This window comes from Nerophis lumbriciformis, linkage group LG16 (genome assembly GCF_033978685.3).
Source record: "Nerophis lumbriciformis linkage group LG16, RoL_Nlum_v2.1, whole genome shotgun sequence".
Classification (NCBI taxonomy): domain Eukaryota; kingdom Metazoa; phylum Chordata; class Actinopteri; order Syngnathiformes; family Syngnathidae; genus Nerophis; species Nerophis lumbriciformis.
Window position 1 is genome coordinate 21,928,100 of NC_084563.2, and position 24,784 is coordinate 21,952,883.

General features: G+C 38.5%; 1 protein-coding gene across 2 annotated transcripts in view; it reads left to right on the plus strand.

Moving 5' to 3' along the window:
* The window catches only part of slit3 (slit homolog 3 (Drosophila)), a 615,812-nt gene that overhangs the window by 485,672 nt on the left and 105,356 nt on the right, over positions 1–24,784 (plus strand). For both annotated transcript variants that reach the window (XM_061976782.1, XM_061976783.1), the window contains 4 exons: positions 9,716–9,848; positions 13,402–13,470; positions 14,795–14,866; positions 18,340–18,411. In XM_061976782.1, coding sequence (XP_061832766.1) covers positions 9,716–9,848; positions 13,402–13,470; positions 14,795–14,866; positions 18,340–18,411 — 346 coding nt within the window. The remainder of the gene's footprint in view (positions 1–9,715; positions 9,849–13,401; positions 13,471–14,794; positions 14,867–18,339; positions 18,412–24,784) is intronic.

Sequence of the window (24,784 nt, forward strand, 5' to 3'; positions counted from 1 at the left end):
GTAATTCCTAAATAAAAACAGAATACAATGATTTACAAATCCTTTTCAACTTATATTCAATTGAATAGACAAGATATTTAATGTTCACACTGTTTTTTTTTTTTCAAATAATCATTAACTTAGAATTTAATGGCAGCAACACATTGCAAAAAAGTTGTCACATGGGCATTTTTACCACTGTGTTACATGGCCTTTCCTTTTAACAACACTCAGTAAACGTTCGGGAACTGAGGAGACCAATTTTTTAAGCTTTTCAGGTGGAATTCTTTCCCATTCTTGCTTGATGTACAGCTTAAGTTGTTCAACAGTCCGGGGTCTCCGTTGTGGTATTTTAGGCTTCATAATGTGCCACACATTTTCAATGGGAGACAGGTCTGGACTACAGGCAGGCCAGTCTAGTACCCGCACTTTTTTACTATGAAGGCACGTTGATGTAACATGTGGCTTGGCATTGTCTTGCTGAAATAAGCAGGGGCGCCCATGGTAACGTTGCTTGGGTGGCAACATATGTTGCTCCAAAACCTGTATGTACCTTTCAGCATTAATGGCGCCTTCACAGATGTGTAAGTTACCCATGTCTTGGGCACTAATACACCCCCATACCATCACAGATGCTGGCTTTTCAACTTTGCGCCTATAACAATCCGGATGGTTCTTTTCCTCTTTGGTCCGGAGGACACGACGTCCACAGTTTCCAAAAACAATTTGAAATGTGGACTCGTCAGACCACAGAACACTTTTCCACTTTGTATAAGTCCATCTTAGATGAGCTCAGGCCCAGCGAAGCCGACGGCGTTTCTGGGTGTTGTTGATAAACGGTTCTCGTCTTGCATAGGAGAGTTTTAACTTGCACTTAACTTGCGACCAACTGTAGTTACTGACAGTGGGTTTCTGAAGTGTTCCTGAGCCCATGTGGTGATATCCTTTACACACTGATGTCGCTTGTTGATGCAGTACAGCCTGAGGGATCGAAGGTCACAGACTTATCTGCTTACGTGCAGTGATTTCTCCAGATTATCTGAACCCTTTGATGATATTACAGACCGTAGATGGTGAAATCCCTAAATTCCTTGCAATAGCTGGTTGAGAAAGGTTTTACTTAAACTGTTCAACAATTTGCTCACGCATTTGTTGACAAAGTGGTGACCCTCGCCCCATCCTTGTTTGTGAATAACTGAGCATTTCATGGAATCTACTTTTATACCCAATCATGGCACCCACCTGTTCCCAATTTGCCTGCTCACTTGTGGGATGTTCCAAATAAGTGTTTGATGAGCATTCCTCAACTTTATCAGTATTTATTGCCACCTTTCCCAACTTCTTTGTCACGTGTTGCTGGCATCAAATTCTAAAGTTAATGATTATTTGCACACAAAAAAATGTTTATCAATTCGAACATCAAATATGTTGTCATATTCAACTGAATATGGGTTAAAAATGATTTGCAAATAATTGTATTCCGTTTATATTTACATCTAACACAATTTCCCAACTCATATGGAAACGGGGTTTGTAGTTACTGACAGCGGTTTTCTGAAGTGTTCCTGAGTCCATGTGGTGATATCCTTTACACACTGATGTCGCTTTTTGATGCAGTACCGCCTGAGGGATCGAAGGTCCGTAATATAATCGCTTACGTGCAGTGATTTCTCCAGATTCTCTGAATCTTTTGATGATATTACGGACCGTAGATGGTGAAATCCCTAAATTCCTTGCAATAGCTGGTTGAGAAATGTTGTTCTTAAACTGTCCAACAATTTGCTCACGCATTTGTTGACAAAGTGGTGACCCTCGCCCCATCCTTGTTTGTGAATGACTGAGCATTTCACGGAAGCTGCTTTTATACCCAATCATGGCACCCACCTGTTCCCAATGAGCCTGTTCACCTGTGGGATGTTCCAAATAAGTGTTTGTTGAGCATTCCTCAACTTTATCAGTCTTTTTTGCCTTTTTTTTTTTAAACATGTTGCAGGCATTAAATGCCAAATGAGCTAATATTTGCAAAAAATAACAGTTTTCCAATTCAAACATTAAATATGTTGTCTTTGCAGTCTATTCAATTGAATATAAGTTGAAAAGGATTTGCAAATCATTGTATTCTGTTTTTATTTAACATTTACACAACGTGCCAACTTCACTGGTTTTTGGGGTTTGTATTTCCACCAACAAAACAAATGGTAGCTTGCCGTGGTTGTCTGCCATGTTTTTGTTTACTGGACATTTTTTGAGGTCGACCCTGGTAAGCTTCCAACTTCCCAGTGGTCTCGAATGCAGCATTGCAAAACAGATCGGTTTTCAAATGACTCCGGGTTGTTTCAGTGCTGGTAATTGTTGTCATTACGTGGTGTCATGTCTCTGGGTGAGTACTTCACTCCAACAAACCGGGCATCCGTTCAATTCAGATGACGTCGACGTCTAAGCGGCCAAACGTTCACCTCAGGCTTTTGAGTCCCGCGTCTTACGCAAACTGCCTTGTCAGTTTAGTCGGAGACGAGCGTCACATCGCACGCCCACATCCTTCAGCGGGGCACTGCGAGGACAGAGTGATCACACACAGCCTCGCATGACATCACTCTGTGGTTCCCGCTCTTGACGCTCCCGTTACCACGACAATGCGTTCCCATCGCCACCAAGGCTGCTGGCTTCGGCTGCCAAGTCGACGCTCTGTACCGTAGATCACTCGGTAATTTTGTCGCTCTGCAAATATTTATGGAAGATCGTCTTGGGAAGTCCTGAGCTGGTTTGGCTCCGCTCGAGAAAACCTGTTTTAAGATTCGCTGTCGGAATGGTTGGCTGGAGAACAGATTGCTTTGTTACGTTCGTTTATTTTTTTCATTCATAAAAAAAAAATCAAACAAAGGAGGAAAAATTTTAAATTAGGGTTGCAACTAACGATTAATTTGATAACCGATGAATCTGTCGATTATTACTTCGATTAATCGATTAATAATCGGATAAAAGAGACAAACTACATTTCTATCCTTTCCAGTATTGTATTGAAAAAAAACAGGATACTGGCACCATACTTATTTTGATTATTGTTTATCAGCAGTTTGTACATGTTGCAGTTTATAAATAAAGGTTTATAAATAAAAAAATAAAATAAAATAAAAATTGCCTCTGCGCATAGCATAGATCCAACGAATCGATGACTAAATTAATCGGCAACTATTTTTATAATCGATTTAATTGATTAGTTGTTGCAGCCCTATTTAAAATAAAATAATCAAAACAACATAACAGTAAATTATGAATGAAAAGGAGCAGAAATAAGTTAAACATGTAAAATATCGGTATATTTTCACAAATACAACAATTGACTACAAAGCCATATTTTCATTTGAACCAATCATAAAGACTAGGGATGTCCGATAATGGCTTTTTGCCGATATTGTCCAACTCTTTAATTACTGATACCGATATCAACCGATATATACAGTCGTGGAATTAACACATTATTATGCCTAATTTGGACAACCAGGTATGGTGAAGATAAGGTCCTTTTAAAAAAATGTTGTAAAATAAAATAATATTTTCTTGAATAAAAAATAAAGTAAAACAATATAAAAACAGTTACATAGAAACTAGTAATTAATGAAAATGAGTCAAATTAACTGTTAAAGGTTTGTACTATTAGTGGACCAGCAGCACGCACAATCATGTGTGCTTACGGACTGTATCCCTTGCAGACTGTATTGATATATATTGATATATAATGTAGGAACCACAATATTAATAACAGAAAAAAACAACCCTTTTGTGTGAATGAGTGTAAATGGGGGAGGGAGGTTTTTTGGGTTGGTGCACTAATTGTAAGTGTATCTTGTGTTTTTTATGTTGATTTAATTAAAAAACAAACAACAAAAAAACGATACCGATAATTTCCGATGTTACATTTTAACGCATTTATCGGACGATATTATCAGACATCTCTAATAAAGACATAATTTTACTCAGTCATGTCTTTTTTTCATCATGATGTTTACACACAAAGAGATGTATATTGTTTTATTCCACAATCAAGTTGGTCCCATTAACTAACACCTCGGATTGAAATACTGTTTTCTATTGTCACTCTTCTAAAACAATATGTATTAAAAAATATCGTAATTCCTTTCTCTTTTTACAAATCTGTTTTGAATGTTTGGTAGAATTGTTGCATGTGCTTTGTACGTGATTTTTAGGACATTAAGTACAAAACCCAAAACCAGTGAAGTTGGTACTTTGTGTATTTCGTAAATAAAAACAGAATACAATGATTTGCAAATTCTTTTCAACTTGTATTCAATTGAATAGACTGCAAAGACAAGATATTTAATGTTCACACTGAGCAACTTATTTTTTTTTGCAAATAATCATTAACTTAGAATTTAATGGCAGCAACACATTGCAAAAAAAGTTGTCCCAGGGGCATTTTTACCACTGTGTTACATGGCCTTTCCTTTTAACAACACTCAGTGAACGTTTGGAAACTGAGGAGACCAATTTTTAAGCTTTTCAGGTGGAATTCTTTCCCATTCTTGCTTGATGTACAGCTTAAGTTGTTCAACAGTCCGGGGGTCTCCGATGTGGTATTTTAGGCTTCATAATGCGCCACACATTTTAAATGGGAGACGGGTCTGGACCACAGGCAGGCCAGTCTAGTACCCACACTCTTTTACTACGAAGCCACGCTGTTGTAACACGTGGCTTGGCATTGTCTTGCTGAAATAAGCAGGGGCGTCCATGATGACGTTGCTTGGATGGCAACATATGTTGCTCCAAAACCTGTATGTACCTTTCAGCATTAATGGTGCCTTCACAGATGTGTAAGTTACCCATGCCTTGGGCACTAATACACCCCCATACCATCACAGATGCTGGCTTTTCAACTTTGCGCCTAGAACAATCCGGATGGATCTTTTCCTCTTTGGTCCGGAGGACACGACGTCCACAATTTCCAAAAACAATTTGAAATGTGGACTCGTCAGACCATAGAACACTTTTCCACTTTGTATCAGTCCATCTTAGATGAGCTCAGGCCCAGCGAAGCTGACAGCGTTTCTGGGTGTTGTTGATAAATGGCTTTCGCTTTGCCTAGGAGAGTTTTAACTTTCACTTACAGATGTAGCGACAAACTGTAGTTACTGACAGTGGTTTTTTGAAGTGTTCCTGAGCCCATGTGGTGATATCCTTTACACACTGATGTCGCTTTTTGATGCAGTACTGCCTGAGGGCTCCAAGGTCACAGCCATTCAATGTTACGTGCAGTGATTTCTACAAATTCTATGAACCTTTTGATGATATTACGGACCGTAGATGGTGAAATCCCTAAATTCCTTGCCGTAGCTCGTTGAGAAATGTTGTTCTTAAACAATTTGCTCACGCATTTGTTCACAAAGTGGTGACCCTCGCCCCATCCTTGTTTGTGAATGACTGAGCATTTCATGGAAGCTGCTTTTATACCCAATCATGGCACCCACCTGTTCCCAATGAGCCTGTTCACCTGTGGGATGTTCCAAACAAGTGTTTGATGAGCATTCCTCAACTTTCTCACTCTTTTTTGCCACTTGTGCCAGCTTTTTTGAAACATGTTGCAGGCATCAAATTCCAAATGTTGTATTTGCAAAAAATAACAAAGTTTTCCAGTTTGAACGTTAAATATCTTGTCTTTGCAGTCTATTCAATTGAAAATAAGTTGAAAAGGATTTGCAAATCATTGTGTTTTGTTTTTATTTAGAATTTACACAACGTGCCAACTTCACTGGTTTTGGGGTTTGTTGTTATGTCCATAATTTGCACAATTTAACGAAATAAGCCTGATAAAATGTCTGTAAAAAAAAGGGCAACATCCTGCCTGGCTGTGACATCTCTGCACATGGTCCAAATAGACGATACAGCATGACCACATTTTAAAACAAACAGTATTCCTGTTCTCGTCACTCAACTCAAACAGAGTTATTATTGGCTCCCTGACTGCTCCTCATTATCCTTCATTATGGTTTTAACTCTGTTGCTTTTCACTCTTTAAGAAGCACGGTTCAAGTGTTTCCCATAATGCAACATCACAATGGAGCAGAGGGAGCGTGTGTGTGTGTATGTGTGTGTGTGTGTGTGTGTCATACGAGCGAAAAGGAAGACCTTCTCGGCCAAGAACAACGCGCTTGGGCTCTGATCCTTCCTCGCTCTGGAGGAGGTTATGGTCCATGTGTTTTTGGTTCCCACCATGTGTTTGTGAGCGCGCTGTTGGATGGCTTTTCACGTGTTATATGTGCACTAGTTAGCACACGTCATGAGTACGTTTTTGACATCACATGGACAAAGATAAGGCCTTCTGGAGGAATGTTCTGTGGTCAGATGAAACAAAAATTGAGCTGTTTGGCCACACTACCCAGCAATATGTTTGGAGGAGAAAAGGTGAGGTCTTTAATCCCAGGAACACCATCCTTACCGTCAAGCATGGTGGTGGTAGTATTATGCTCTGGGCCTGTTTTGCTGCCAATGGAACTGGTGCTTTATTAGTGTACTACAGCGATACTAATGAATCATATTCGGTACTATACCCCCTCTAAAAAGTACCGGACCCCCATCCCCTCCGTTGTCATCACGTCGTGTTATTGCTGGTTTACGAGCAGATGAGCATGTTCGGCAGCGCACAATCACAGAGTACTTACAAGCAGACACAGTGTGTAGACAGAAAAGGGAGAACGGACGCAGTTTGGTTTAAAAACTAACAATAAAGGTGAAGTTATAACACTGAAACGCCCTCAGGAAGAGGTGCTTTAAGACATGGCTAAAGTCCATCCGCAGTCTGCAGTGTTGTAGCTACTTCTAAATCACTAATCCTCGTCTCCATGGTGACAAATAAAGTAAGTTTCTTACAAGTATCATCCCTGCAGGACGAGGAATAGCTAAACATGCTTCACTACATACTGTAGCTCACCGGCGTCACAATGTAAACAAACACTATTTGTGGATCTACACCTGACATCCACTGTAATGATACCAAGTACAGGAGCGTATCTAGTCGATACTACTATGTTTACATTGATATTTTTTAGCATCACAACATCTTCTTTCGTTTTTTTTTAAATGTGTATTATGTTTATAAACTCAGGAAATATGTCCCTGGACTTTGAATATGACCAATGTATGATCCTGTAACTACTTGGTATCAGATTGATACCCAAATGTGTGGTATCATCCAAAACTAATTGTAAAGTATAAAACAACAGAAAAATAAGTGATTATTACATTTTAACAGAAGTGTAGATAGAACATGTTAAAAGAGAAAGTAAGCAGATATTAACAGTAAATGAACAAGTAGATTAATAATTCATTTTATACCGCTTGTCCTTAATAATGTTGACAAAATAATAAAATGGAAAATGACACAATATCCAATCCAATCCAATCCACTTTATTTATATAGCACACAATGTTTCCAAAGTGCTGCACAACAATATTAAAAACAATATTCAAATATTATCCTTAGCTCCACCGATGACTGGATAAAAACAAAAAATAAATACACATGAAACAAAACAATATAAAATAAATATGATTAAATATTTTAAAGGGTAAAACAAATCAAAACAGTAAATAGAAATCAAAAGCCAAAGAATAAAAGTGGGTCTTAAGACGAGACTTAAAACACTCCACTGTGGGAGCAGTTCGAACATGGAGGGGCAGAGTGTTCCAGATCTTAGGGCTCCCCTGGTTTTAAGTCTGGTCTTGGGCACCACGAGCTGGAGCTGGCTTATGTCGGCAGACTAAATTAGGAGCCTTTGTTTGTTTACTTACTACTAAAAGACAAGTTGTCTTGTATGTTCACTATTTTATTTAAGGACAAACTTGCAATAAGAAACAAATGTTTAATGTACCATAAGATTTGTTGTTAAAATAAAGCCAATAATGCAATTTTTGTCGTCCCATTTATTTAGAAAAGTATCAAAGTATCTAAATACATTTTGTTACCAGAACCAAAATGTTTGTATCGGGACATCACTAGAATGTATCAAAGTTTAAAAAGAGCTTTCGGACTCTGCGTGTCAGAACGCTAAATTACTCACAACACCATACTTGCATAATAACACCCTCGTGCGTTTGCTGCAAAACGATAAAGGCCACTTTTCCGCAAGATGCCTCCTTCAAATAAGCACCCGATTATTATGCGGTTAAGTCAATAAGCGGCCATGGACATCATTTGAGGAAATAAGATATACATGCTGTCTACCGTGCAGAAGATAAAGGGGAATGTTTATTGCACTGGTGGCTAATTGCCCTTTTTCACAGCCCTCATTATACTCCATGTAAACAAAACACACACATAGGCAGTTTTAATCTTTTTTTCTTTAACGTCCTTGGGCATTGTTTTAGCAAACCTCTCTTTTTTTCCCCCCGCTCTCTCCTAAATGAGATAAGATAATCCCTCGTTACTTGTTTATCCTTTATTAGCAGAAAAAGTGTTTGCACAATGATTGCCAAGATAGCGACAGATAATGCCTTCTAGTCCGAAGAAAGCACTAATGTTTTGCGTCTTTATATTAATTTAACTCGTACATAAGTTCCATTAAACCTATATCCTAATTGACATTGTCATTATATGATTATGGTGGTAGAGACTGAGGGGTCAGAGGTTCAAGTCCTGCATTAGATTGGAATATTCATACTACAAAACCCCAAAACCAGTGAAATTGGCACGTTGTGTAAATGGTAAATAAAAACAGAATACAATATAATATTCAATTGAATAGACTGCAAAGACAAGATATTTAATGTTCCAACTGGAAAACTATGTTATTTTTTGCAAATATTAGCTCATTTGGAATTTGATGCCTGCAACATGTTTCAAAAAAGCTGGCATGAGCGGCAAAAAAGACTGAGAAAGTTGAGGAATGCTCATCAAACACTTATGTGGAACATCCCACAGGTGAACAGGCTAATTGGGAACAGGTGGGTGCCATGATTGGGTATAAAAGCAGCTCACATGAAATGCTCAGTCATTCACAAACAAGGACGGGGGCGAGGGTCACCACTTTGTCAACAAATGCGTGAGCAAATTGTTTAAGAACAACATTTCTCAACCAGCTATTGCAAGGAATTTAGGGATTTCACCATCTACGGTCCGTAATATCATCAAAAAGTTCAGAGAATCTGGAGAAATCACTGCACATAACATTGAATGCCTGTGACCTTGGAGCCCTCAGGCTGTACTGCATCAAAAAGCGACATCAGTGTGTAAAGGATATCACAACGTGGGCTCAGGAACACTTCAGAAAACCACTGTCAGTAACTACAGTTGGTCGCTACATCTGTAAGCGCAAGTTAAAACTCTACTATGCAAAGCGAAAGCCATCTATCAACAACACCCAGAAACGCCGCCGGCTTCGCTGGGCCCGAGCTCATCTAAGATGCAAAGTGTAAAAGTGTTCTGTGGTCTGACGAGTCCACATTTTAAATTGTTTATGGAAACTGTGGTTTATCGTGTCCTCCGGACCAAAGAGGAAAAGGTTTTGGGTTTTGGAATAACATTAATGGGCAATTGATACCATGCAATGTACCAAACCTCCAGTTTTCTCAGTGTTGTGATATCATTACACTGCAATTGAACTGTTAATGTATGCAGATCATTACCCACTGGGGGAATTTAAATGGTATATTTAATTGAAAAAGACCGAGAAATCGAACTCTAAAATTACTGACCCCCCCCTTCCCTCCCGCTCTGTCTTTTCAGGTGGCGAGGATAACGGCTGTCTTCCTGCATCTGGCTGCCCGGATGTCTGCACATGCTCAGACAGCGTGGTGCGATGCAGCAACAGAGGGCTGCACTTGCTGCCCAAGGGCATTCCCAAGGACACCACGGAACTGTGAGTGCTGTGCACAACCAAAAACCCTCCTCCACGCACAAAATAGGGTTTTTTTAGATTCGTATATCTTATCCTTAGACTTAGACAAACTTTATTGATCCACAAGGGAAATTGTTCCACACAGTAGCTCAGTTACAAAGGATGGAAAGGGTAAGGGTGGAAAAGATAATGCAGGTATAAAATAAGCAAAAAATGTCCCATAGTAGCAATATAAGATATAACATATATGTAATATTTACATATTATATATACCGTATTTTTTTGGAGTATAAGTCGCACCTGCCGAAAATGCATAATAAAGAAGGAAAAAAACATATATAAGTCGCACTGGAGCCCGGCCAAACTATGAAAAAAACTGCGACTTATAGTCCGAAAAATACGGTACAGTATATAATATTTACTGATATATTATATTATATTATATTTTATATATAATATATACAATTTATAACAAATCCAAATTACCATGTACAATGTTACAGTGTATGTAACAGCTGCAACATAAAATAGAGAGTATATCCAGCAGAAAATAAACATTATAAACAAAGAGAGGTAGCTGGTAAAAGACAGATATCATCTATTGCTGTATGGCGAGTGATTATACAGCTGGAAGGAGTTCTTGGATCGAACAGAGGTTGCATGCTAATGTTAGCATGATAACATTAGCATGCTAACAATTGGCATGTGTCACATACCAAGTTGTATGACTATAATGTGTATGGCTGTGGAATAAGAGAACAAAGTGTAAGTTAGCAAAAAAGGTTAGCACGCCATTGTGTCGATGAGACATTCCTCCCACAAACCAGCACAATAAATGTGACCTACACAGTCCCCTGAAAAGCCAGCAGAGGGCACTGCAGCTAGAGCGGTCTCGGTCATAGACATGGTCAGACACTAGCGAGCCAATCAGAGGCACACTAGGGAGGGTCATGTGATGATTGATATATGATGATGATTTGACACACATTGCACTGATAAGAGATCAGTATCTACATCGGGACAAGGTCATTAAACGGCATTGATACAATAAAATAGGCAGCTTGCACGGTCTTTCAGATTAACTGGATGAATTAGCATTAGCTAATACAACGCTAACGTTAGCAAGCTCGGGCCCGTTGTGTCATAACGGGGACTGTGGGGTGTTTGTTTTCCCAAGATGCAATAATAGCTGGAGTGGACATGGCTTGGAGGTAAAGTCATCATTTATTTTAACACTAACAAAATGAACAAACAAAAAGCGCGCACAAGGCGGAAGAACAAACTTGGCTTTGAAAACAATAAACTAGCACTTGGACAAAAGCTATGGACATGAAAACGAAAACACTTACTGAGACACAAAAATAGACAAAACTCACTCGGCATGGAACTATATTAACATGGGTAGCAGAAGTCATCAGAGGTAAACAGGGGTAACAGAGTTAATGTCGCCAGACCGACTGCCTGGCAACTACAAGCTTAAATAATAGTGTCTTGATTACAACAGGTGCGTGTGTCCAAGTGAGTCCAAAGGCATGACAGGTGAAACCAATGAGTAGTCATGGAAACAAAAACAATGGAGCGTAAACGGAAACTAAAAAGAGTCCAAAAACCAAACAGGACATAACTAAACAAAACATGATCAAAAGGCATGACACGTTGTGCGTTCTCTCTGTAAAGACGTGGATAGTTTTTGTGCAGAGAACTCCGGGCATTTTGCATACAATGCATATAATGCTCTGTGACCCAGACCCCTCTGGTAGGAATGTCTCATCGACACAATAGCAAAAAAATCGATCCATATATGCAAATTCAATACAAATACAAAATCAAGCATATTTATATTCAAATCTCAAAAGTATATTTACAAATACACGTTTATTTATACAAATTCTTGATTTACTTGTATGTCACATTTTTATATTTATACATTTTATTTGTATATATTTTGAAATCTCAAAAATATATTTACAAATACACATTTATTTATACAAATTCTTGATTTATTTGTATGTCACATTTTTATGTTTACATTTTATTTGTATATATTTTCAAATATCAAAAATATATTTACAAATACATGTTTATGTATACAAATTCTTGATTTATTTGTATGTCACATTTTTATGTCTACATTTTATTTGTATATATTTTCAAATACACGTTTATTTATACAAATTGTTTATTTATTTGTATATCACATTTGTTTTTGTATATTTATTGATGTATGCATATGTATAAATATCATATTGATATATATATAAGTTGATGTGAGATAGAGATGTCCGATATTATCGGCCGATAAATGCGTTCAAATGTAATATCGGAAATTATTTGTATCAGTTTTTTTATTATCAATATCGTTTTTTTTATTTTATTTTATTTTATTGTATTTATTTTTTTTATTAAATCAACATAAAAAACACAAGATACACTTACAATTAGTGCACCAACCCAAAAAACATCCCTCCCCCATTTATACTCATTCACACTCATTCACACAAAAGGGTTGTTTCTTTCTGTTATTAATATTCTGGTTCCTACATTGTATATCAATATATATCAATACAATCTGCAAGGGATACAGTCCGTAAGCACACATGATTGTGTGTGCTGCTGGTCCACTAATAGTACTAACCTTTAACAGTTAATTTTACTCATTTTCATTAATTACTAGTTTATATGTAGCTGTTTTATATTGTTTTACTTTCTTTTTGATTCAATACATTTGTTTTAATATATTTATCGTATTTTATTTTATTTTTATTTTTTTTAAGTACCGTATTTTTCGGAGTATAAGTCGCACTGGAGTATAAGTCGCACCTGCCAAAAATGCATAATAAAAAAGGAAAAAAACATATAAAAAAATCGCACTGGAGCCCGGCCAAACTATGAAAAAAACTGCGAAAAAATACGGTACCTTATCTTCACCATACCTGGTTGTCCAAATTAGGCATAATAATGTGTTAAATTCCACGACTGTATATATCGGTTGATATCGGTATCGGTAATTAAAGAGTTGGACAATATCGGAATATTGGATATCGGCAAAAAGCCATTATCGGACATCCCTAATGTGAGACAATTCTACTTCCATAAAGGACAGACGTGATGAAAGCCAGCTGGTGTGCATGAAATATTACACAACATGTTATTGCTCACTGACACCTTTCCCCGACTCGCCGGTAGTTGTCGTTTGTTTGTTTTTAAAAAAAATCATTTTTAATGAAGAGCTACATGCACCGGACACGAGCAATAATGTTAGAAGCCGACATAAAAAGTGCAAAATGAAGAAAATCCCTCTTACTAAATGTGAACAATGACATGCCGCTCTTCCAGTTATGGAATGGCTCCTGCTCCTTGGGGTCAATAACAGTGATTAGCTATCGATCAGCCTCGAAAGAGACACTCCATCATCGTGTCCACCTGACCTACTTACAGTACACGGCCCCAGGAAGAAAAGAGTGGGGAAAAAAAACTCCACCGAGATGCATTTGAGTGTAGTATTTTGTGGTAGTTTTTTTGTAAAAAGGTACTATTGTGCTCCTCTGACAATATATCACTTCCACTCTCGCAGTTACTTGGAGGGCAACATGCTGACGTCCGTGCCCAAGGAGCTGGCGGCCCTGAAGCATCTGTCACTGGTGTATGTACACGTCATTGCTCTGCTAAATCCTTGTGCAGGTTGACAGAGTGTGTGTGTGTGTGTGTGTGTGTGTGTGTGTGTGTGCGTGTGCGTGTGTGCGTGTTCTTGTATTTCTACCCTTCGTGAGACATCAACAAGGAAAAGTAGCTTCCTTATGAGTAGGTGTGAACAAGTTAGGACATAAATCATGGTCCCAATACGGAAAACCATTGCATCTAATAGAGAATGTCTCATTAGCACCCCTGGTGGTGAAATCTATCAAAATGAGGGTGGTCCCAAAAAGGAGGGATTTTTCATATTGACTGTGTGTCGGTTTTAAAAGTGCTCCCCCTCTGGTCAACATATGAAATAACAAGTGTGTGAAAGAAATTGAAATTAGCCCCCTTTGGCCAAAATGTATTTAAAAATATATATATATATATGTATATAGAGACGAATTGTCATAACTTGAAGAAAAAAATTAACATAAAAAACAATTACAAAAAAGAAATAACTAAAAGCAGTCTTTTTCTCACAATGTGTCGACTTCTTTTTAAATAAAATTGGGAACAATTTATCATATTATTTCTGTTTCTGTAATATTTCAATATTTTCGCATAAAAGTATTACTTTTTTGATGTAAAATTATTACTTTTTAATGCAAAATGGCGACATGTGTCATATAACATTCTGACTTTTATCACAAAATTGCCAATTTTTGTGTTGTTCTTGTGAAATTGTGACATTTTTGGAGTAATATGATGACATTTGTCATAATTTTGCAAGGTAAAAATTCCTGTTGTTATTATAATATTGCCAACATTTTAAAGTTTTTTTTATAAAACTGTGACTTGTCGAGTAAAATGATGACCCTTTTCATAAAATTGCCAAAATTGTAAGTTTTTCATGTAAAATTGCGACTGTTATTGAGTAAAATTCCAGCTTTTATTATAATATTGCACAAATGTTCAGTTTTTCTGGTAAAATTTTGACTTTCGTTGAATACAATTACGACTTTTATTATGATACTGACAAAATTATAAGTTTTTCTTCTGAAATTGTGACTTTTTTCTTGTGAAATTCCAACTCATTTTTCACAACAAGCTTTTTTATATTTGCATAGTATGTATATATTATTAATGTTGTAAATACACTTCTTTATATATCTAGAAAGGGTGGTCCGAAAGAGCTAGGCATTTTTCTCAGGTCTCAAGAAGGTAACACATACAAGAATGTTTGTGTGTGTGTGTGTGTGTGTGTGTGTGTGTGTGTGTGTGTGTGTGTGTGTGTGTGTGTGTGTGTGTGTGTGTGTGTGTGTGTTTTGACCGTGTATTTGTGTCCACAGAGACCTGAGCAACAACAGCATCAGCACAGTGGCCCCGCTCACCTTTAGCAACATGACACAACTGGCCACACTGTAAGTTGCAACGGAAAGTACGTAGCACCACATTCTGACGGCCCCCCCCCCCCCCCCCCACGCTAAACCCGACGTTTACCGGCCCGTTCACACACGCTCGGTATGTTAACGTGCACTAAAAAACCGATGGATGGATTGGTTGAAGCCGTCTTTTTAAAGACCTTGTTAACTTTTTGAAGATTGGAACAACATATCGAGAACATAAATCTGCATCAATTTCACAATACTCGTACTAATAACTAATCATAAGCAGTGTTGGGTTAGTTACTGAAAACCAGTAACTAGTTGCAGTTACTTGTTACTTTATTTCAAAAGTAACTCAGTTACTAACTTAGTTACTTACACCAAAAAGTAATGCGTTACTGTGAAAAGTAACTATTTAGTTACTTATATTTTTATTTTTTAAGGCCCCCTTTAATGCCCTTTTAGCCTTCATTTCAGTACTGTTATTGCACTGGAGAATAATACAATCTGTTGATCAACTTGGCATGCATTTGCATCACTGAACTCTGCTAAGCAATGTGGTCTACATCAACACACAAAGACAAAGATATGTTACAAAGGCCAATTTGTTTCAGGCCAGAACAAATTGACAAAACTATTTTAAATAGCTGCAACATAACATACGTATATAAGTAACAAACAGCATAATAACAACATAGCTGTAAACCAAGGAAGGCACACACTACATACGCAAAGCCTAACCAGGCGTTTTTTTCTCTCAAGGAATTCTGAAATAAAATCATGTCTGAAGCCCAGAACACTCTACACATTTCCCCAGTTTTAGTTTAGAGATAAGGAAACATTGGCCTGGCCCACTAGCATCCCTCTTTATGTTTGTGTAGTTTATAGTCTATACATTTAGAGTGATGTGATAATCAAACACTCTAGAAGTCTAGAATGAAAGAGTATATAAGAGAATTGACAGAGTGTATGAACCTTCAGTGCTGCAATGGCTCTATCAATGTTGTGCTGGCTAGCAGTGCCTCGTTAAAATCCAGCCGCTGTTGCTTAGGATGTGAAGTGTGTCTCTCTTTACTAGCTTCGTCGAAGCATGTTGCTTTTGTAGCTGTTTCAGCAGGTTAGAATTGCTAGGATAGGACCTTTGATGCAAGACACAACTTACATTTAACTAAAATGTTTTTTTCTTTGTGGTTGACAAAAGAAAAGTAGTGAGAATATCTCCATGTTAAGAAACTCGGCATCGGGTTTCGCCATGTCTTCTTAGTAAACACAGACACGCCCCCTCTCACACACACACATACACACACACAGACGCCTCTTCTGCAGCTCTCCAATAAAACACACTCAGATCTTCTCAGTTCTAGCCGATACTACATAAAAAATAACGTAAAATAACGCAGTAACGCATCATGTAGTAACGGTAACTGAGTTACTGAATATAAAAAAGAACGCGTTTGATTACTATTTACCGCCAAAAGTATCGCGTTAGTCCCAACACTGATCATAAGTTTAAATTGCTAATTTCCTATTTCAAGAATTTTTACCGTGACAATTTTGACTTGTTCCATTGGCAGATTGTTTTGCTCATTACAAGCTATTTTGACTTGAAATAGGAAATTAGCAATTAAAACTTATTATTAGCTATTATTACAAGTATTGTGAAGTTATGTGTTTTATAACAAACTTGTGACGCTCCAAAGTAGTAATTTCTACTGCCTAAAAACAAGTTATTGTGTCACACTGAACATTTACTATCCTGGGATTGTGACTTGTATTATGTTTGTTTATATATTTTCACTAGAAATTACAAATATATACTTGGTGGGATTGTGATTGTGAGTTTTTCTTTGCGTTGAGTTGCAAAAAGTTAGTAGACATTCATTGTTTAATTTCATTCAGACACACCTACAGGTGACTACACTGCAAAAAGTCAGTGTTCAAAAATAGGAAAAAAAAATACAAAAATGAGGGGTATTTTATTTGAACTAAGCAAAATTATCTGCCAATAGAACAAGAAAATTCTGCTTGTCAAGACTTTCCAAAACAAGTCAAATTAGCTAACCTCAATGAACCCAAAAATACATTAAAATAAGTATATTCTCACTAATAACAAGTGCACTTCTCTTGATAGGAAAAAAAAGACCTTTTTGCTCAATATGTTAAAAAATATTCTTAAATTAAGTAAATGCTAGTGCCTTTATTTTGACATCATGATTTTTTTTTTAATGCTTGAAGTAAGAAATGATTACTTTAAAAAAGTAGTTTTATACTTGTGAGTGTTGATGACACAGCTTTGCAACATTTGATATTCTAGTTTCAAGCATGTTTTACTCAATATAGGTCATCAAATCTCAGCAACAAGCTGTAATATCTTACTGAGATCATTTAGGACCAAAACCCTTAAAACAAGTAAAACACTCTAACATAAAATCTGCTTAGTGAGAAGAATTATCTTATCAGACAGAAAATAAGCAAATATCACCCTTATTTGAGATATTTCATCTTACTTAGATTTCAGTTTTTGCAGTGTACATATTTACATTTGCAAGTGGTCCGAAACCCATCTCCCATTTTTGGAGCGCAAATGTAGAGCAAATGTAGGAGGTTGCTTGAACATGTGGACTAGAGATGTCCGATAATATCGGACTGCCGATATTATCGGCCGATAAATGCTTTAAAATGTAATATCGGAAATTATCGGTATCTGTTTCAATAAGTAAAATTCATGACTTTTTAAAACGCCGCCGTGTACACAAACGTAGGGAGAAGTACAAAGCGCCAATAAACCTTAAAGGCACTGCCTTTGCGTGCCGGCCCAATCACATAATATCTCCCGCTTTTCACACACACAAGTGAATGCAAGGCATACTTGGTAAATAGCCATACAGGTCACACTGAGGGTGGCCGTATAAACAACTTTAACACTGTTACAAATATGCGCTACACTGTGAACCCACACCAAACAAGAATGACAAACACATTTCGGGAGAACATCCGCACCGTAACACAACATAAACACAACAGGACAAATACCCAGAACCCCTTGCAGCACTAACTCTTCCGGGACGCTACAATATACACCCCTGCTACCCTCAAAACCCCGCCCACCTCAACTTTCTCATGCTCTCTCAGGGAGAGCATGTCCCAAATTCCAAGCTGCTGTTTTGAGGCATGTTAACAAAAATAATGCACTTTGTGGCTTCAATAATAAATATGGCAGTGCCATGTTGGCATTTTTTTTTCCATAACTTGAGTTGATTTATTTTGGAAAACCTTGTTACATTTTTTAATGCATCCAGCGGGGCATCACAACAAAATTAGGCATAATAATGTGTTCATTCCACGACTGTATATAACGGTTGATATTGGTTAATTAAGAGTTGGACAATATCGGGATATCGGCAAAAAAGCCATTATCGGACATCTCTAATGCGGACATGTGGAAAGTGCGCACATGATCCAAGTAAAACTAAACATCTGTCCTTGTCCTTCTTCTCTCTCCACAACAGCATCCTCAGCTACAACCAAATCCGCTGCATCCCGGTCCACGCCTTCCACGGTCTCAAGTCGCTCCGCCTGCTGTGAGTCACGAGCTCCGCCTCTCACGCGTCGCGGTGCTTTCTGCTTTTTGCTGTGGTTCAGCGCTCGTCAGCTAAATCAAAGTTTAATCAGCGCTCTTGGCGCCGCGCCAAGACGCACGGTGTGTCGCAGCGGCGTACTAAAAGAGATAAAAGTGACCATTTCTCATCATCTGCATTTTCTGCGTCCTCTTCTCCTCCGTCCTTTCATCCCACCATCCATTCTTCCTTCTGTCCTCCCCTGCTTTCCCGCCGCCCACCCAGCGTTGTGCTTGATGAATGGACCTTCAGCTTGTGTTTCTCCCTCTCATCCATCAGCTGCCACAGCCTGGGTCTCAGCGCCCAAATGCACTGAGCACGCCACAAACCACATCCACCAGCCACACATTTGCACCAGTTGATTTTCCTTTAATCCTCACATTTTCAGCTCCGGGGTTGAAGACAGGGATGGGCACATGTTGTCAAATGGTTGTCATTTAATTTTTTTAATTTTTTATGGTGTTTGGACATGTTTCATAATATCCACAATGTTCCGTGAGCAAGTTGTGTTATGTCATACTTGCCAACCTTGAGACCTCCGATTTCGGGAGGTAGGGGAGGTGGGGGTTGGGGGGGGGGGAGTATATATACTGCTAGAATTCACCAAGTCAAGTATTTCATATATATATATATATATAAGAAATACTTGACTTTCAGTGAATTCTAGCTATATATATATATATATATATATATATATATATATATATATATATATATATATATATATATATATATATATTATTATATATAAATAAAATATAATATAAATACTTGACTTTCAGTGAATTCTAGCTATATATATATATATATATATATATATATATATATATATATATATATATATATATATATATATATATATATATATATATATATATATATATATACATACATATATAAATAAGAGAAATACTTAAATTTCAGTGTTCATTTATTTACACATATACACACACATAACATTCATCTACTCATTGTTGAATTAAGGGTTGAATTGTCCATCCTTGTTCTATTCTCTGCCACTATGTTTCTAACCATGCTGAACACCCTCTCTGATGATGCATTCTGCTTCGTCTCCTTGTTGTGTGCGCAGTTGTGCACTGCACTCTCTAAAAGCCCTAGATGTTATTGTCACATATGCATGTACAGTGGATGGCAGTATTGTCCTGTTTAAGAGTGTCACAACATTTACGGCAGACAAACTGCTTTACGGTAGACGGAAACGTGACTGCTGTTGTTGTGTTGTTGCCGCGCTGGGAGGACGTTAATGAAACTGCCTAACAATAAACCCACATAAGAAACCAAGAACTCGCCCTCGATCATTCTACAGTTATAATGTGATTGGGCAGGCACGCTGTTTATATTGTGGGAAAGCGGACGTGAGATCAGGCTGTCGACACGTCACTCAGGTCCACCTGAATTTCGGGAGATTTTCAGGAGAAAATTTGTCCCGGGAGGTTTTCGGGAGAGGCGCTGAATTTCGGGAGTCTCCCGGAAAATCCGGGAGGGTTGGCAAGTATGTGTTATGTGCAGTGCTGGGACTAACACGTTACTGTAACGCCGTTAGTTTCGGCGGTAACTAGTAATCTAACGCGTTATTTTTTATATTCAGTAACTCAGTAACCGCTACTACATGATGCGTTACTGCGTCATTTTACGTTATTTTTTTACAAACCCCGTTTCCATATGAGTTAGGAAATTGTGTTAGATGTAAATATAAACGGAATACAATGATTTGCAAATCATTTTCAACCCATATTCAGTTGAATGCACGACAAAGACAAGATATTTGATGTTCAAACTCATAAACTTTATTTTTTTTTGCAAATAATAATTAACTTAGAATTTCATGGCTGCAACACGTGCCAAAGTAGTTGGGAAAGGGCATGTTCACCACTGTGTTGCATGGCCTTTCCTTTTGACAACACTCAGTAAACGTTTGGGAACTGAGGAGACACATTTTTTAAGCTTGTCAGGTGGAATTATTTCCCATTCTTGCTTGATGTACAGCTGAAGTTGTTCAACAGTACGGGGTTCTCCGTTGTGGTATTTTAGGCTTCATAATGCGCCACACATTTTCAATGGGAGACAGGTCTGGACTAGAGGCAGGCCAGTCTACTACCCGCACTCTTTTACTATGAAGCCTCGTTGATGTAAAACGTGGCTTGGCATTGTCTTGCTGAAATAAGCAGGGGCGTCCATGGTAACGTTGCTTGGATGGCAACATATGTTGCTCCAAAACCTGTATGTACCTTTCAGCATTAATGGTGCCTTCAGAGTAAGTAAGTTACCCATGTCTTGGGCACTAATACACCCCCATACCATCACAGATGCTGGTTTTTCAACTTTGCGCCTATACCAATCCGGATGGTTCTTTTCCTCTTTGGTCCAGACGACAAGACGTCCACAGTTTCCAAAAACAATTTCAAATGTGGACTCGTCAGACCACAGAACACTTTTCCACTTTGTATCAGTCCATCTTAGATGAGCTCAGGACCAGCGAAGCCGACGGCGTTTCTGGGTGTTGTTGATAAACGGTTTTCGCCTTGCATAGGAGAGTTTTAACTTGCACTTACAGATGTAGCGACCAACTGTAGTTACTGACAGTGGGTTTCTGAAGTGTTCCTGAGCCCATGTGGTGATATCCTTTACACACTGATGTCACTTGTTGATGCAGTACAGCCTGAGGGATCAAAGGTCACGGGCTTAGCCGCTTACGTGCAGTGATTTCTCCAGATTCTCTGAACCCTTTGATGATATTACGGACCGTAGATGGTGAAATCCCTAAATTCCTTGCAATAGCTTGTTGAGAAAGGTTTTTCTTAAGCTGTTCAACGATTTGCTTACGCATTTGTTGACAAAGTGGTGACTCTCGTCCCATCCTTGTTTGTGAATGACTGAGCATTTCATGGAGTCTACTTTTATACCCAATCATGGCACCCACCTGTTCCCAATTTACCTGTTCACCTGTGGGATGTTCCAAATAAGTGTTTGATGAGCATTCCTCAACTTTATCAGTATTTATTGCCACCTTTCCCAACTTCTTTGTCACGTGTTGCTGGCATCAAATTCTAAAGTTAATGATTATTTGCAAAAAAAAAAATGTTTATGAGTTTGAACTCCAAATATGTTGTCTTTGTAGCAAATTCAACTGAATATGGGTTGAAAATTATTGGCAAATCATTGTATTCCGTTTATATTTACATCTAACACAATTTCCTAACTCATATGGACACGTGGTGTGTACAACAATGGGCCCTTACCCTATGGTTAAGAAACTCTGGGCAACAGTGTGTTGCCTAGTCAAGCAGTTGTGCCCTAAAAAGTGTTTATACTGTAGGTATTGTGCTTATTACACACAAGTTTGATTGCAACGTGCATCTTAGTTGTAGTATATATTACCAAAAATCGCCATGTAAAACCACCAATGCTAAACAGTACGATGTCTATGGCAAATCCAATGTAAATTAGCATTGAGCTAGCGCATTTTTGAAGAGGGGAGTCTTTACTGAACACCCGAGTGTGTTCTATCAGGCGTGCTTGCTTTGTTGGCATGGTAAACTGCAGTATTACCTCAAAGGCAGTCCGACTTGTACGCTCTGAGTGCTGCTTGAGTGATCGTTGGTGTTAAAGTCTGCAACCGGACGTGACGTCACATGTTTGATTTTATACAGTCGTGGTCAAAAGTTTACATACACTTGTGAAGGACATAAGGTCATGGCTGTCTTGAGTTTCCAATCATTTCTACAACTCAACTACAAACTCTCTGAAGTTTGGTCCTTTTATGAATTTATTATGGGTCTACTGAAAATGTGAGCAAATGTGCTGGGTCAAAAGTATACATACAGCAATGTTAATATTTGCTTACATGTCCCTTGGCAAGTTTCACTGCAATAAGGCGCTTTTGGCTTGAATTTTTGACCACTCCTCTTGACAAAATTGGTGCAGTTCAGCTAAATGTGTTGGTTTTTTGACATGGACTTGTTTCTTTAGCATTGCCCACACGTTTAAGTCAGGACTTTGGGAAGTCCATTCTAAAACCTTAATTCTAGCCATTCCTTCACCACTTTTGTCGTGTGTTTGATGCCCGTTAGATGTCTTCTCTCTTTGTTCCTTCTTCCTCTCCTTCGATTTTAGTTTTTTTCCCGTGCGGACTGCCCACCCTCTTAGCAACCTGTTGCCAAGCAATCATCACTGTCACTTCTCTTATTACCCGCAACCCCCTCAGAGGCAGGCCTGTGTGGGGGGGGGGGGGCTATTAGTAACTGACAAAAAAAACATGCACACAAGTCAGGTTTTTGGTGGACACACACTCGCACACTAGAGACGACCTTCTCACACATGCTTACAATATATAGGTTGTGTTCGGTCAGTAAACGAAGTGGTGGGGCAATGTGCAGCAAACAAGGGGCCTAGATCTTACCACAAAAAAAAATGCAAGCTTTGCAATAGAATCTAACCCTATAGTTCATGAAAAAAAGATTTGTCGAGTGATATCAAGGATTAACCGCCGGTCGCCTTCCCAGACAGGTCGAACTATCTGGTGCTCCAGACCTCATTCTACACGACGAAACAAATGAAAACTTAGAATAACATGGAGGTCTAGAACTTCTTTGTGTGTGGCTGGGTCAAGGAAACTGGTATTAAGACTCTTTTAGTTGAATATGAATCGTTTTTTGCTCGGGTAAGGTTGCATTTCGTGATTTGATTTTGCGAGGAGCGTATTTTAGATGTTGAAGTGAATTAATTAACCTAATATTATGTTTTGCATATGGTGAATGTTTACATGCATCTCAGAGAAAACAAACCACCAAGTTTATTTAAATATTGGTATTTCAGTTTGAGCACGTAATAAGATAAAGCCCCTTAGTTAAAGTTAACGTTAAAGTACCAATGATTGTCACACACACACCAGGTGTGGTGAAATTTGTCCTCTTTATTTGACCCATCCCCTTTGATAACCCCCTGGGAGGTGAGGAGAGCAGTGGGCAGCAGCGGTGCCGCGCCCGGGAATCATTTTTGATGATTTAACCCCCAATTCCAACCCTTGATGCTGAGTGCCAAGCAGGGAGGTAATGGGTCCCATTTTCATAGTCTTTGGTTTGACTCGGCCGGGGTTTGAACTCACAACCTACCGATCTCAGGGCGGACACTCTAACCACTAGGCCACTGAGTAGGTACTAGGCCACTGAGTAGGTTAGTTTGATATTCGCAGGTGGATTGGATCACTTTTTGTAGGAAAGAGGCCCTAAAGGGACTTTGGACTGCAAAAAGTGATAGCCCTGTTCTTGAGAAGAGACTACCGGATTTTTCGTATTATAGTTTTTTTCATAGTTTGGCCGGGGGTGCGACATATACTCCGGAGCGACTTATGTGTGAAATTATTAACACATTACCGTAAAATATCAAATAATATTATTTATCTCATTCACAGAAGAGACAAAGCAAATGTCAGCAATCGCCACACACATGTCAACCAATAGAAATTGTGCAGGGGGCGGGTCATGGCACAAGTGCATTGTGGGTCGTGATGGCGGTGAATTATGAAAAAAAAAAAAAAGATGCTACATGCTACTACGTCCGTACCTAGGAAAATTGATCATTTCAACATTGGCGGTAGCTCATAAAAACTGAGAAGGGCTGAACAAAAATGGCACCGAAAAGGAAATCCTATACTGCAGATTACAAGCTGGACGTAGTGAAATATGCTGCAGAGAACGGCAATCGAGCAGCAGAAAGAAAGGACATACCAGAGGCGACACCGGGGAGGAAGATTTCGGATTTAGCGATCAGGAGTGACAGATTGTTTGGTAAACGTATAGCATGTTCTATATGTTATAGTTATTTGAATGACTCTTACCATAATATGTTACGTTAACATACCAGGCACGTTCTCAGTTGGTTATTTATGCCTCATATAACGTACACTTATTCAGCCTGTTGTTCACTATTCTTTATTTATTTTAAATTGCCTTTCAAATGTCTATTCTTGGTGTTGGCTTTTATCAAATACATTTCTCCAAAAAATGCGACTTATACTCAAGTGCGACTTATATATGTTTTTTGTCCTTCTTTATTATGCATTTTTGGGCGGTGCGACTTATACTCCGAAAAATACGGTACTTGCCAACCCTCCCAATTTTCCCGGGAGACTCCCAATTTTCAGTGCCCCTCCCTAAAATCTCCCGGAGCAACCATTCTCCCGAATTTCTCCCGATTTCCACCTGGACAACAATATTGGGGGCGTGCCTTAAAGGCACTGCCTTCAGCGTCCTCTACAACCTGTCGTCACGTCCGCTTTTCCTCCATTCAAACAGCGTGCCGGCCCAGTCTCATAATA